General features: G+C 64.1%; 2 protein-coding genes across 2 annotated transcripts in view; both read right to left on the reverse strand.

Moving 5' to 3' along the window:
- Positions 1–8,871, reverse strand: part of RPAP3 (RNA polymerase II associated protein 3) — a 45,038-nt gene extending 36,167 nt beyond the window's left edge. The window contains exon 1 of the mRNA XM_070049731.1: positions 8,841–8,871. The gene's annotated coding sequence lies outside the window, so the exon portion shown is untranslated. The remainder of the gene's footprint in view (positions 1–8,840) is intronic.
- Positions 79–12,217, reverse strand: ENDOU (endonuclease, poly(U) specific). The gene is made up of 9 exons (XM_008259345.4): positions 11,555–12,217; positions 7,595–7,666; positions 7,290–7,427; positions 6,943–7,114; positions 6,518–6,717; positions 5,044–5,157; positions 4,578–4,684; positions 4,162–4,304; positions 79–3,393 (listed from the first exon to the last, which is right to left on the reverse strand). Exons 1-9 carry the CDS (start codon positions 11,763–11,765, stop codon positions 3,273–3,275), a joined length of 1,278 nt encoding a protein of 425 aa, XP_008257567.3. The 5' UTR covers positions 11,766–12,217; the 3' UTR covers positions 79–3,272.
- Positions 12,218–12,606: the final 389 nt, after the last annotated feature.

Below are 12,606 nucleotides of genomic sequence, written 5' to 3' on the forward strand. Positions count from 1 at the left end.
CTGCGCAGAAGGTCCGTCCGCGGGGAGACTTGGGAGGGGCCATCGGGTGATTGACAGCGGTGGGTGATTGGCAGCTCCGAAGTAAATGTCAATCTAGGTTCTGCTAGCGGAGACTGACTCTCGCGAGCCAGAGCGTTGCAGGCCGCCCGGGCGTGCTCCGACCTCTGACGCAGGGGCATATGTGTTTCGTGGGACCCCCTGGGATGCGCCCCACGGGGCCCGCGGGAGAGGCCGTCCCCGCGCGCGTGTACGGTCCCCAGGCCGTGACCTCCGCAGGCCGACCCCAGATGGCGGAGAGCGTGTGACGAACAGCACAGCCCGGCGGTCTGGGCCGCGGGTCCTCCGGGCCTGGAACGCGGCCCGGGCCTGGGTCCGCCCCCGCCGCTCCGTGCGTCTGGTCCCGGTTGTCAGCTCGCAGTGCACCATCCAAACGCCTACGCTTTCTTTGCCTCTTAATAAAGCATTGCTAAGCGTGCTGGTTGATGCCATCAGGAGAGGCAGCACCACGTGTTGTACTGATTGAGGCGGGAGCCAGGGGGCCGGCTGGCTGGGGGCACCCTCTCCCCCCAGTCATCAGGCCGGCGCTGTGGAGCAGCAGGCAGAGCCACCCCGCAAGCCGGCATCCCATGTAGCCGCCGGTTCAAGTCCCAGCTGCTCCACCTGTGATCCTGGGAAGGCCGCAGAACGTGGCCCAAGTGGTGGGGCCCCTAGCACACAGGCGAGAGAGACCAGCATGGCCTGGCCCAGCCTCTTGCATTGTGGCCGTTTGGGGAGAGAACCAGTGGATGGAAGGTCTCTCTTTCTCTAACTCTGCTTTTCAAATAAATAGATAAATCTTTCTTAAAAATAAAGAAGCATTAACGTAATGGTCTTGATCACCAGGACTAATTCTGAGGCTCCCTGGGATCCACGGGGCCTCCTGAGTGCTTCTAGACCCTCTCAGCGCCTGCTGACCACTGTCCTAAGTGGACTTCGACAGCGTGGCTGACTCTACCGCTCTCACTGGTTCATTTGTCTCTACCGAGAATGAGCCCCAGTCATCCCAACTGAGCTGGCGAATACCTGAACAGCTGCTCTCCAAGAGCCAACAGGACTTATGAGTTAGAGCTCCAGGGACAGGAGGCATCTGTGTGCGGAGTTATTTCTGCAACAGTTAGAGTCTGCAGTTCATGACTGTGTGTGCTGTTAGTCTGGTATCCAAGGCAATTATGGAAACCTTTCAAGTAGCCAGAGGTTGAGAGTTCCCGTGAACCTGAAGAAAGGGAGCCCACGGAGACCCCGCGTCGGGAGACAGCACGGGCCCCGTCACGCAGACCCCGCGTGGGGCGACAGCACGGGCCCCGCCACGGAGACCCCGCGTGGGGCCACAGCACGGGCCCCGTCACGGAGACCCCACGTCGGGCGGCAGCACGGGCCCCGCCACGGAGACCCCGCGTCGGGCGACAGCACGGGCCCCGTCACGGAGACCCCGCGTGGGGCCACAGCACGGGCCCCGTCACAGAGAGGAGAGCAGACATGGAGGGGCAGCAGCGGCCTCTGTCGCTGCTCCCCAAAAGACAAAGGAGTGGACACTGGCAGAAATCCAGGCTGACCCCGGCAGGGGTAAAGGCATGGGGCCGGGGGAACCTGACCCTGGTCCTCACTGAGAACGTGGCTCAGTCGTCTCGGCAAGTTTAAAATGGCAACAATCCAGACCCTTACCAAGGGAGCACACCTGAGCCAGAGGACTGCTGAGCACAGCTCGGGACACTGTGGGGGCTCCACTGTGTCTGCCCAGACTCTGGGGCTCAGTCTGTCCCACACCCGCCTCTGCCTCCCTCCTGTCTACCGGAGACCCCCGAGGCCCCCAGCAGGTAGAGGCTGAGGCTGGGGGCCCAGAGGCAGTGAGCATCTCCTGGTGCAGAATGAAATCCATATGGTGAGTGAGACGGACAAGAATGAATGAGACGGATGAGAATGGCCGGTGTGTCATTTCACATTCCTGGACTTACAAGGGTCGTAATAGCATCGCACTTTACCAGAGAGCAAATGGACCTGAATAATCAAGAGACATGTCTATACAGCAGCAAGTGACAGATCCCGGATAGGTCCCTGGACACCTGACTTTGGGGACTGCCCACGGAGCGCTGAGCTCTGCCAGAGGTGGGGCAGAGGGGTCCCTGCCCCGCTGTGGGCCTGTGAATGCCCCAGGGGAGGAGCCTGACTTGGGCCTGGTCTTCCTGAGCCACCTGTTTGCAGGTGGGCATTCTTGAAGGGCCTCGTGAGCATGGCCTTCCCAGCTTGCACACTTTCTGCTGCCCAGGAGCGCGCCCTCCGGCACTGATCATGGGGCCGGGGGCCACCTGCCACTGTCATGCCACACGTACTGCACCCCTCCTGCTCTTGGCTTTGCAGGTACAACATGAGCAAGCCGCCCCCACCCCAACCCTGGTCCAGAGAGAGACAACTTTGGGGCCAAAGCACTAGCCCCAGCCATGCTCCTGGGTGGGGGCAGAGAGAGAGAGAGAGAGAGAGACAGAGAGACAGAGAGAGGGAGGGAGGGAGAGATCACGTTTCCCTGAATGACCTTCCTTGGTGACTCAAACCCTGAAACCTGTCGTTCCCACTTGGCTCTGTGGGACAACACCTGTTCCCCTTGGAGTTGGGAGGAAATGGGGCTGAGACACAGCCCCGCCCCAGCCTCCCTGGTCTCCCACTCTAGAGCTGCTCCGACTGCCTGGAAATGATGACGTCAGTGACACTGACGTGGTGGGGGGACCCGACTTGGGAGCAAGAACGTCAGGCGGCAGCCGCACTGAACACTCACAGGTAGAAGCTTCTGGGTGGGCACTGGGAGGGCCTGGAACAGGCCACCCCCCACACAGTCCACTTCCCACACGAAGCATGACCCTCAGTGTGGGCCCTGCCGGGAGATGCCTGACCCTAGAGAAGACCCAGGCCCGCTGCGGGCTTCCAAGGCCCCGTTTACAGGGGAGAGCCGCAGCGTCACCAGGGCTGGAAAGGGACAGGGCCCGCCCTGCACAGTGAAGGGAAGCCCCAGGTGGGTGAGGCTGAAGCCCTGGCTCACGGCGTCACCACGCTCCAGACACCACCGAGGCTTGCGACTGGCCCTTGATCTCCACAGGGGCGTCCTGTCCCTCTCCCGATGTGGCACTCCTGGGTCACGGGTGTCTATCACGGTTTTGGAGTCCAAATGGCTCCCCTCTGCAGTCCAGGGCGCCTCAGGCCGGCACGCTCCCCCACCCTCCCTCCAGCCCAGTGCGGCAGGAGTGCTACCGAGTGGAAGACACGATGTAGGCCGTGGCGATGTACTTCCTGCCGTGGCCGTACGTGGTCTTGTCCCAGGTGTAGGTCTGGATGGCCAAGGGGTGTCCACCCAGACTGAGCTGGCACCTGTGGGGGAGGTCACAAAGTCACAGGAACGGCCTTGCTCTGCCTGGGTCCCGGCTGGCAGACGCGTCCCCAGGGCCCGAGTCACTGCAGCAGCACAGCTGCCAGCCCCTTGCACAGGGGCCCTTCCAGAATCTGTTTGCTTAAAGGACATCACTCCCTTCTCAGCCAGAGGAGCAGTCTAAGGCCCCTGAAGCCCCAAGCCAAGAGCTGAAATCCGCAGCAGTGAGACGCTTGTTCGGGGCTATGGGGGAGCAGGACCCGGAGTCTCTCAGTGGTCAGGCATCCGAGGCCTGGGGTTCCCCTGGGTCTCCGAGGGTTCCCGACACAGCCCCGGGACCCGGCAGACAACCCAGGCTGCTCCATTCATATCCCACGTCCCAGGTGCGTTCCACTTCAGGGGGATCTTGTACCCCTACACTGTATCAGAGCACCTGGGTCAAATCCCAGCCACTCTGCTTCTGATTGAGCTCCCTGCTCCCGTGCCTGGGAGGCAGTGGAGCGGGGAACAAGGACTTGGGCTCCTGGCTGCAGCCTGGCCCAGCCCTGGATGTTGTAGGCATCTGGGGAGGGAACCAGCGGGTAAAGGTCTCTGTCTCTGTTTGTGTCTATCATTCTGCCTTCTGAATAAGTAAGTAAATCTTCTTAAAAAGAAGAAAATGTTTCCCTTCTAAAGCTGCCGGCTCGACCCCAACAGCTGACTTCAGCATGCAGCCGAGGCCAGCGCGTGCCCTGTCCCCAGCCCGGGGCTCCCCCCTCTGCAGCACTTACACTCTGCCGGGCCTGGCGATGAAACACAGCGAGTAGAGGGCAAACTCAAACTCGGGGCTGCTGCCGATGAAGGCCGAGCCCACCTCCTTGTAGAAGCCGTCCCAGCTGAACTGCATGGCCAGCACGTCAGGGTACGAATCCCACTGTGGAGAGAGGGCACCAGGGCGTCCGGAGACGGCTGGGGAGCCGGGCAGGTGCCAGCCAGCAGCACTCAGACAGGGTCCACTGAGGGTCCGTCAGGGGCGGGGGGTCTTTGCGTCTCCCCCTTGAGGAGGCTCCCTTGGCTGTACCTCCCACCCCTGCTGTGGCCTGCATTTGGAGGGAAGCCAGCATCCTGGCCTGGCACCTGCTCTCTGCAGGTCAGGGAGGGGGCCGTCTGGCGGAAGGCAGAGCGAGGGCGGGACCCGGGCACTCACAGGCCCATCGTACACGTAGCTGTAATAGTCAACCAGGCCCTCCTTCTCCTGCAGGTAGAAGCGGATCCAGTTGTGGAAGCCCGTGACCTTGCCTTTCTTGACCTCCCCTGTAAGAGAGACCAAGGAGGGTGACCCTGCCCCTCCCCAGACCCCTCCCCACCACCCCCGCCGCAGCTGCCTCCCTTCTGCCATCTCCTGAGTCTAGAACGTCCCTCTGCCCAGCCCGTGAGCACTCTCACACACCCCCCTCCATTTCAGCTCCGGCCCTTGGGAGGGTCCAACCCTGGGCTGCCCTGGTGGCCACTGGGGAACCTCCTCCCGGCGGGTGGGGCAGTGAGGGAAAGGTGGCCATCCCGGATGAACCCTGAGATCCTCTGGGGGAGACTGACCCGCACAGTGGCCTCTCAGACCCGCCCTCCCGGCCTGGGAGTGGATGTGTCCCTGCGGCCAGTGAGCGAGCGCCCACCTGAGAAGACGTGTTCAAAGCCACTGGAGTCCCTCTCCTCGCCACCGCGTGAGTAGAGCCCGAACCACATGTTCTGCAAGTCCTCCACGAACTCCTGCTCTGAGCCGTAGCGGTCTGTGGGGGCACATGGGGGCCGGGTCTGGGTGGCAGGAAAGAGCTACCTGCCCTGGCCAAGAGGCACCAGGTTCAGGCCCACACACGTCCTGCTGGCCCTTCAGCAGCAGTCAGTGGTCCTACTGTGCAGGCCCAAGCTAAAGGCTGAGGAACAAGCAGGCAGCGGGCAGACAGCCTGAGGGCAGCCGGGAGGACATGGCAGGGCAGCGGGAGGACAGAGCAGGTGATGGAGGTGGGGATGCTGTGCGCCGGGCAGCTCCCCAGCAGCCGTACTCCCCGCATGGCAGTGTTGAGAGCAGACGGCTGGGCAGTGACCAGGCCACGAGGGCCTCACACGGGGGCTGCTGCCATCACCAGAGAGGTGGAACCCTTCCACAGGGCCAGTCTGGCCCCTTCTGCCTCTCCCTCTCTCCCTCGCTCCCCCTCTGTCTCTGCCTTTATTTCTCCTGCTATGTCTGTCCCTCTTTCTCCCTGGGCCTCTGTCTCTCTGTCTCTGACGCTCTTGCACTCTCTCTGTTCCCCGCCATCCCGCCGTGGGATGCCCCAGCAAGAAGCCCTCGCCAGGTGCAGCCCTCGAGGCCCACGGAGCTGCCCCAGCAGCACGGAGCCCACCAGACGGGGTGCTTTAGAGGAGGCTCACAAAGGCTTCTCCAGGAAGGTGGCAGGGGGCTGGGGGAACCCTCCTGTGCAGGGGACTGCAGGTGCAGAGGGGCGCATGGACAGGAGGGAGGGCACTGGGGACCTCACACCTGCAGCACCAGAGCAGAGGGGCTCTGAGGGGGTGGGGAAGCCCTCAGCCAAGCAGAGATGAGACTCGGTGTCTGGGTCCACCGTGTCATCTGTGTGCAGAGCCAGAACGCTTGCCCAGAGTGACGGGGAGATGAGGAGACAGCCTGGCTCCCACAGCTCTGCCACCTCTCTCCTGCGCTTGCCACCAGGCGAACACCAGGGGGCAGCCCAGGACTGCCCTGTGCCCAGGAGATCCCGAGCGTGGCCCTGGCTCTCCCTAAAGCAGAGCGCTGCCATTACCCGACAAGGCGCCTTGGCTGGACTGTGGCGGCTCTGGGCAGTGAAGACCCTGGGAGACCTGGACAGAGAGCCCTGGGACTCTGCAGGCCCCAACACCAATGCCAGCCTCCCTGGGTTGTCTGTTGCATTTTCTCCAGCACCCAACCCATCCCTGGACCCGGCTCAGGAGTCAGGAACAGAGAGGAGGGGGCTCCACCTGCCTGGTGCGGTGCCCTGGGGTGGGGGAGGCTCAGGGACCTGCTGGGGACCCCCAGCCTGAGGCCGGGCGGAGCCACAGAAGATGAGTGATCCCCCCCAGCTGTGCCTGCCCTGCGACCCCACGCGCGCTCACTCTGCTGGAGGAGGAAGCTGGAGAGCTCCCTCATGACGGCTGTCTGCATGACCTCGCTCAGAAAGGCTTGCTGCTCGGCCACCTGCTGGGCGCCCACGTGCTCCGGGTGGCCTGTGGCCGGCTGGTAGTTGTTGAGGAGCCGGATGAAGGCCGCATATGTGGGTTTGGAGAAGAGCTTCTCGTTGACATAGCTGAAGAGCCTGGGGCAGGTGGGACGACCCAGTGAGGCCGGAAGGGGCGCAGACCCTCCAGGGGGGCCGCTGGGGGCGCTGGGAGCTCTGCTGCCCGTGGGGCTGTTGTCTTTGCTCCGCACCGTGGAAGCTCAGCCCCCCTCCCCGGCCCGGCCGACCCTCCACAGACGCCTTCCCGTCTCACTCCCTCCCCGGGCCCCGCCAGCCGCTGGGGCAGTGACGGGGGGCGCTCACGGCTCGGGGCAGCGGTCCACTCGGTCCCCAGTCTCCGAAGGGGAGATGCAGTTCTGGCTGTTGAGCACGATGTCTTCCTTCCCGGCCTTGTTGGTGTCTGCCCTGTAGATCCGCTCCGAGATGTGCCGGAGCTCCTCTCCGGTAATGGCGTTGCTGCTGCGGGAGAAGCCCTCTGGGGGTGCCGGGGGACAGGGTCAGAGGCCCCAGGAGGCCCACGGCACGCCACGCCCAGCCTCCCAACCCCAGGGCTGCGGCTGTGGTCTGCAGGCCTCAGCTCCCGGGCCACTCCCTGGGAGCTGCTGCCCTCCCGAACGCCTCGGGCTCGGGCCGTGCGGGGGCAGACTGACCGTGGTGGTCGCACAGGCTGTGGAAATCCTCACAGCAGTTCCCAAAGCCCCGGCAGCGGGCGTCGCAGTGGCAGGGCTGGTGTCTGTCAAAGGCTTCGCGACAGCGGCCCTGGCAGGAGCCAGGTGCGGAGTACAGGCCTGCGGGGAGAGCGTGCACCGTGCGCCGAGGCCCTGCCCCTCCCCACCAGCCCCCTGCTTCCCGGGACAGCCTTCCCGATGCCCACGCCACCTCCTGACCCCTGGGCCCCTGGCTGGCTCAGGCCACCCGCTCTGATCCCGGTTCCCCTGCAAGGGAGCAGGCTCACTGCTGGCAGTGTCCACACCCGGCTCCTCCTCCAGTCCCAGAAATGGCTCCAACTCGTCGGTGTACTCTCCACCTGCCGACGAGAAACAAAACCACAACCGTCCCGAGGGCCTCAGCGGGGACATGTGCCTTGGGAGCAAGGACCCACCGGGAGCAGATGGAGGGCGGAGGCTGCTGGTAGAGTCACTTCCCCAGAGAAACCACCCGGTGGTGTGCTCTGCCTTGGGAGTGAGCCCTCAGGTGGGGGCGAATTCTCAGGGAGAAGAGCTGTGGCCCAGGGACTGCTGGGGGACACAGCCATGTGATGGCCAGTGGGGAGGGCAGCCCCGGCCCTGCAAGCTGAGTGCTGAGTGACGCAGCAGGGGGCAGAGAGCGGCGCGAGGGAGGAAGAGGACAGGAGGCTCCTGAGGACTCACACGGGGGAGTCACCCCCAGTCACCATGGAAACAGCCGGTGACAACCGATTCCAAATCTCTGGGTTGCTGCCCCAGAACGGCTGCCCCCAGCAGACACCGGCCCCCCTTCCTCTAGTCCAGGCTTCCCCAGGGCTCTGTTGTTCAGACCCCACTGGTGTCACACAGGCTCACATGAGCCGGCCGGCTGAGGTCCCAGCCTCTGGTTGGGCCATTGTTTTCTACGGAAAAGAGGTTTTGAGCCACAGATTTGAAACTCAGAAGTGAAGAGGCGAGATGCCAGCCTGGCGGTCTGACGGGCCGGGTGGAAGCTGCGTGCAGGAGGAGGCCTGGCAAAGCCCTGTGTCAAACCAGCAGCTTCTCCCAAGTACCTGTCCCTGGCGCCAGCCCGGTTTCCTTGGGGCACTGGCAAGAGAAACCTGCGTTTTTTGCGTGAGAATGTCCAGGTCTTTAGAACGTGAGCAGGCTGAAGAAAGGGGAGGTCGGTGGCTGCCTGCAGAGGGCGCTGCTGCTGCTGCTCCTGCCCCTGGCTGCATCAGCCCCCCTCACCGGTGCTCTCTGGGGACTTGTCCTCCACACCCGGTCTCCCTGTGCGCAGGTGGGAGCTGACGTGGGAGCAGGACCGGCTACCCGACCGAAGGGCGGGCAGGAGCAGTCGTCATCCTGAGGGCGCCAAGGATCGGGGTGCCAAGGATCGGGGAGCAGTGCCACAAAGGTCATAGGCCCTCCGCAAGCCCCACGACCCCCTCCCCGGCAAAGGCAGGGGCAGCCAGGCTGGCACCGCGCGCTGGGCTCTGAGCGCTCTCTTCCCAGGCAGGGGTCCGAGGCTGTGACAAGGTCAGTGTCAGAGTCAACTGACAGCACCAGCAACCAAAGGCTGATTTGGACCAGGGCTGGGTGTGCTTGGGCTGGGATTGAGAGCACAGGATTCGAACACATTACATCTGCCAAAAGAAGTCTGGGGAGGGCTGGGGTTGGACTGAAGGCAACACCCAAGCTGGAGGAAGTGTCAGGGCCAGGAGAGGAGGAATAATGCCAGGTTGGCTCAAAGCAGCCTGGGAGCTGCTGATTCCACCCAGGCACCTCAAAGCTGGCCCTCAATGCAAATGCGGATCTGGGGAGACCCGACTGGGGTTAGGGCTTCCCCACAGTGTACGGGGCAGGCACCGCGGGGAGGGGAGGAGCCGCTGTGGCCGGGATTCTGGTCCTGCAGCTTCCCAGTGTCAGGTTCTCGCCCAGGTGGCTTCACCTGCGGGGCCTCGTTCCCTTATCTGGACAGGTGGGAGATTAAGGCAGCCTATCTCGCAGAATATTGATGGGAGCTAAATGAGCCAGTGTTTGTCAAGGGCCGCTCAGTGTCAGCCTCATGGGTCTGTGTGAGGACCACACGGAGGTGAGGGTTCAGACGGCAGCACCACCCTGCCCCGGGCTGCTGGCCCGTGTGGTCCCAGTAGGAGAGGTGCTGCGCCAGCCCGCCCAGTCCCGAGGTGCCTCCTCGCTGCGGGCACAGCCTCCTCGGTGGCCAGGGCACGGTCACATGGACTGGCCCCACTTGTCTCTGCGAGCCCAGAAGAGCCTTTCTGGCATCTTAAGTCGAGCTCCTGGGAGCCTGAATGGCAGAGTCCTGCAGGGGGCCGGTCAGCTGCCTGCTCGGCTGGCCTGGCAGGACACCCGGGACCAGCGGCAGAAAGTCCGGGCAAAGAGGACAGTGTTTTAAAGGGCCAGGAGAGCGGAGGCCAAGGAAAGCACTTGCTTCCCTCCAGCAGCTGGCACCGCCGTGGGCGGCCGTGGCGCTCAGAGCCCGCTGGCCGAGGCTGAGTGGATTTTTCACCTCAGTTCAAGAACCGAAGCCCCAGGAGGAGCCCAGGCCAGGGGTCTCAACGCTCCCCGGCAGACTTGTCTGCTTCAAGGTGGCCAAGGGATGGGAGGGTGCAGGGCAGGCTGGGAGGGACGTCTCCTGGGAGGCAGGCGCCTGGCTGTGCATTCTGGGGTCCCCACTCAGGTTCCCCACCCCGTGCCTCCCACGAACACAGGGGCTGTGCCCCGCCCCCCATGGTGCCCCAGGAACCACGGCTCGCCTGCCCCCGGCCCCTCTCTGACTTCCTCCCCCACAGTCGTCTTTGTCCACCTGGTGCCAGAGCCTCTTCTCGGGTCCACACTGGCTGTCTACAGATCCAGGTCTCAGGCTGGGTGGACTCAGCATCCCGGTGCTCTCTCAAGCGATGCGGTCTCCATGGAGACCTAGTCACCAAGGAGCTGCGCCTTGCCCCACCTCCTGACCCTCGACCCTGGAACGAGGTCCCCAGCACGTCCAGCTCAGAGGCACAGACCAGAGACTGGCCGGGACCCCACAGGACTCAGTCCTGTAGCTCAGCTCTGGGGCGCTGGCTGGCAGAGCATACAGAACAGAGCCTCTGCCCCATCGGAGACCCCACCCAGTCGGCTCTCACTTCCCCTAATCCCACAGCAACTCCCCCGCTCCCTGGCTCTCAGAGACATCCCCAGGGACACAGGTCTCAGTGCCCCCTGAGCAGAGTTCGGTGCCACCCCCCGAGCTCACCCTGCTCTTGCCAGAGCTGTGTCTTGATAGGGGCCTCAGCACCCCTTATAAAGATTTTCCACTTGGGGATCACATCCCACAGTGTGATTGGGAAGGATGGAGTCTGCAGGCCTCATAGCTCAAGGTCAAGTTCCAGTGGTGCGCGTGCCTCCGGGGCCCCACAGAGGGTCAGCTCGGGGTGGGCAGAGGAGGGATCTGCCTGGACCCCTCAGCCCAGCTCCCAGCCTGGGTGCTGCCCGCTCCCAACCAGCCACCGCCACTGTCACTGGGCTGCCCCGCCCCCTCATCACTAGAAACTGCCCACCACGCCATCCTCTACCCCTCAACCAGGGTACGGGGACAGACACCCTGCCCCAGATGGGACAGGGCCCCTCCTAGTCGGGCCTTTCGTCTCCTGTGCCTGCCTGCCTGCTAAGGCCTTTCCCAGGGGAGGGTCACATCCTGGAACACCTCCACCCCTGGGCAGAGTGACCCACAGCCAGGCCACCGGAACCCAGCTCCTTTCATGCAGCAACCGCAGAAAACCAAACCTCGGTGAGATCAAAACCACTGTCTGTGGCGCCGGCAGCCTATATGGGCGCCGGTTCGAGTCCCAGCTGTTTCTCTTCTGATCCAGCTCCCTGCTAATGCGCCTGGGAAAGCAGTGGGAGGTGGCCGAAGTGCTTGGGTCCCTGCACCCACGCGGGAGACCCGGATGAAGTTCTTGGCTCCAGGCTTTGCGTGAACCTGGCCGCAGCTGTTGCAGACATTTTGGGAGTGAACCAGCAGATAGAGGATCTTTCTCTCTCTGCCTCTCAACTCTGCCTTTCACATAAATAAATCTTTAAAAAAGAAAGTCTCGAAGAAACACTTGGGATGACCGGCCAAGGTGTGAGGTGGGGGCCGCGCCCCCACCTGCCCGACCCCCTCCTCCATCCCGGCCCAGCTCCCCAGCTCTTCCTCAGGGCAGACCCTTGCCCCGGTGCCGTGTCCACAGGGAGCGACTCACCTGCCCAGGCCAGGCCGCAGAGCATGGCCACCACCAGCGGGACAGAGGCCCTCATGGTGCCCACAGGAGGCTGCACGGGGTGACTGCCGGGGAGCAGAGCGCCACAGCCCTGGGTGAGCCTCGAGTCCCGGCGGCTCCACTGGGACCTGTGGATCTGGTGTCTCCAGCTCCTCGCAGGAGAAGCCGAGGGAGGGACCACGGGTGGAGCCATGGGGCGGAGGCGGAGCCCCGAGGCAGCTGCAGTGAGGCCACAGGCGAGGTGAGAGGGCAGGCAGGCCCCGCCAGGTCGGGAACACGTCAGGCCAGCTGCGGGGGCAGGAAAGTGGGTCACACAGCACAGCTGCGGAGCTTGGGACAAGGCAGGGACACCCCCAGGAAGCGGCCACAGGCACTGCCCTCAAACACTCCCTACGTCCCATGGGTCGCAGGTGGGCCTCACCTCGCCACTCCCGCTGCCACGGGCTCCAGATGTGACAGCCAGCAGGTGGCTGGGCAAGGGCGGGACTGTTGGTTGCAAAGACAGCCAGGAGGCTGGTGGGGACGACACAGGGTGGCTCCGTGGCTGCGGTGCCCGCGTGGGTCAGTTCGAGTTACATGCATGACTCTCACTGAGTCAGCAGCTCAGGTTTTACTTGTTCCAGGCACTCATGGCTTCCCGGGCGGAGCAAGAGGCTCCCTTTCCTCTCCCGGGAGCCAGGGGCCCAGCCCTTCCAGCCTCCCTCATACCCCTCTCTCTCCAGGCCTCCTCCCCGGCGAGCGCTCCTTGTGTCCAGTCTGCGAGCAGGGGCTGCTCCCACGGCTTCCGACACCCAAGGTTCCAGGGGAGAACACCGTCTCCAGGACAGCCCCGGGGTCGGGGGGGGACGCCACACACACGTCCCCCCTCGCCGGCCTTTGATGTTTCCAGGCTGGGCACTGGCTGGTGGGTGGAGACCACACGTGGGGTCCCCAGGCGCCAAGGACCACTGAGGACGGGAGCACCCCTAGGGCGAGAGCCCAGCCCTGGCCCCTGGAGCAGGGGTGCTGGAGAGGCCAGGACAGTGTCCCAGGTG

This window comes from Oryctolagus cuniculus, chromosome 9 (genome assembly GCF_964237555.1).
Source record: "Oryctolagus cuniculus chromosome 9, mOryCun1.1, whole genome shotgun sequence".
NCBI lineage: Eukaryota > Metazoa > Chordata > Mammalia > Lagomorpha > Leporidae > Oryctolagus > Oryctolagus cuniculus.

Bases quoted from the DNA above. Each gene is read 5' to 3' on its own strand.
- ENDOU (XM_008259345.4), bottom strand. From the start codon at position 11,765: ATGGCTCCACCCGTGGTCCCTCCCTCGGCTTCTCCTGCGAGGAGCTGG. The intron at 7,667-11,554 runs GTGAGTCGCTCC...TCTCGTCGGCAG, and splicing joins CTGCGGCCTGGCCTGGGCAG to GTGGAGAGTACACCGACGAG. The intron at 4,305-4,577 runs GTGAGTGCCCGG...CTCTCTCCACAG, and splicing joins GCTACGTGTACGATGGGCCT to TGGGATTCGTACCCTGACGT.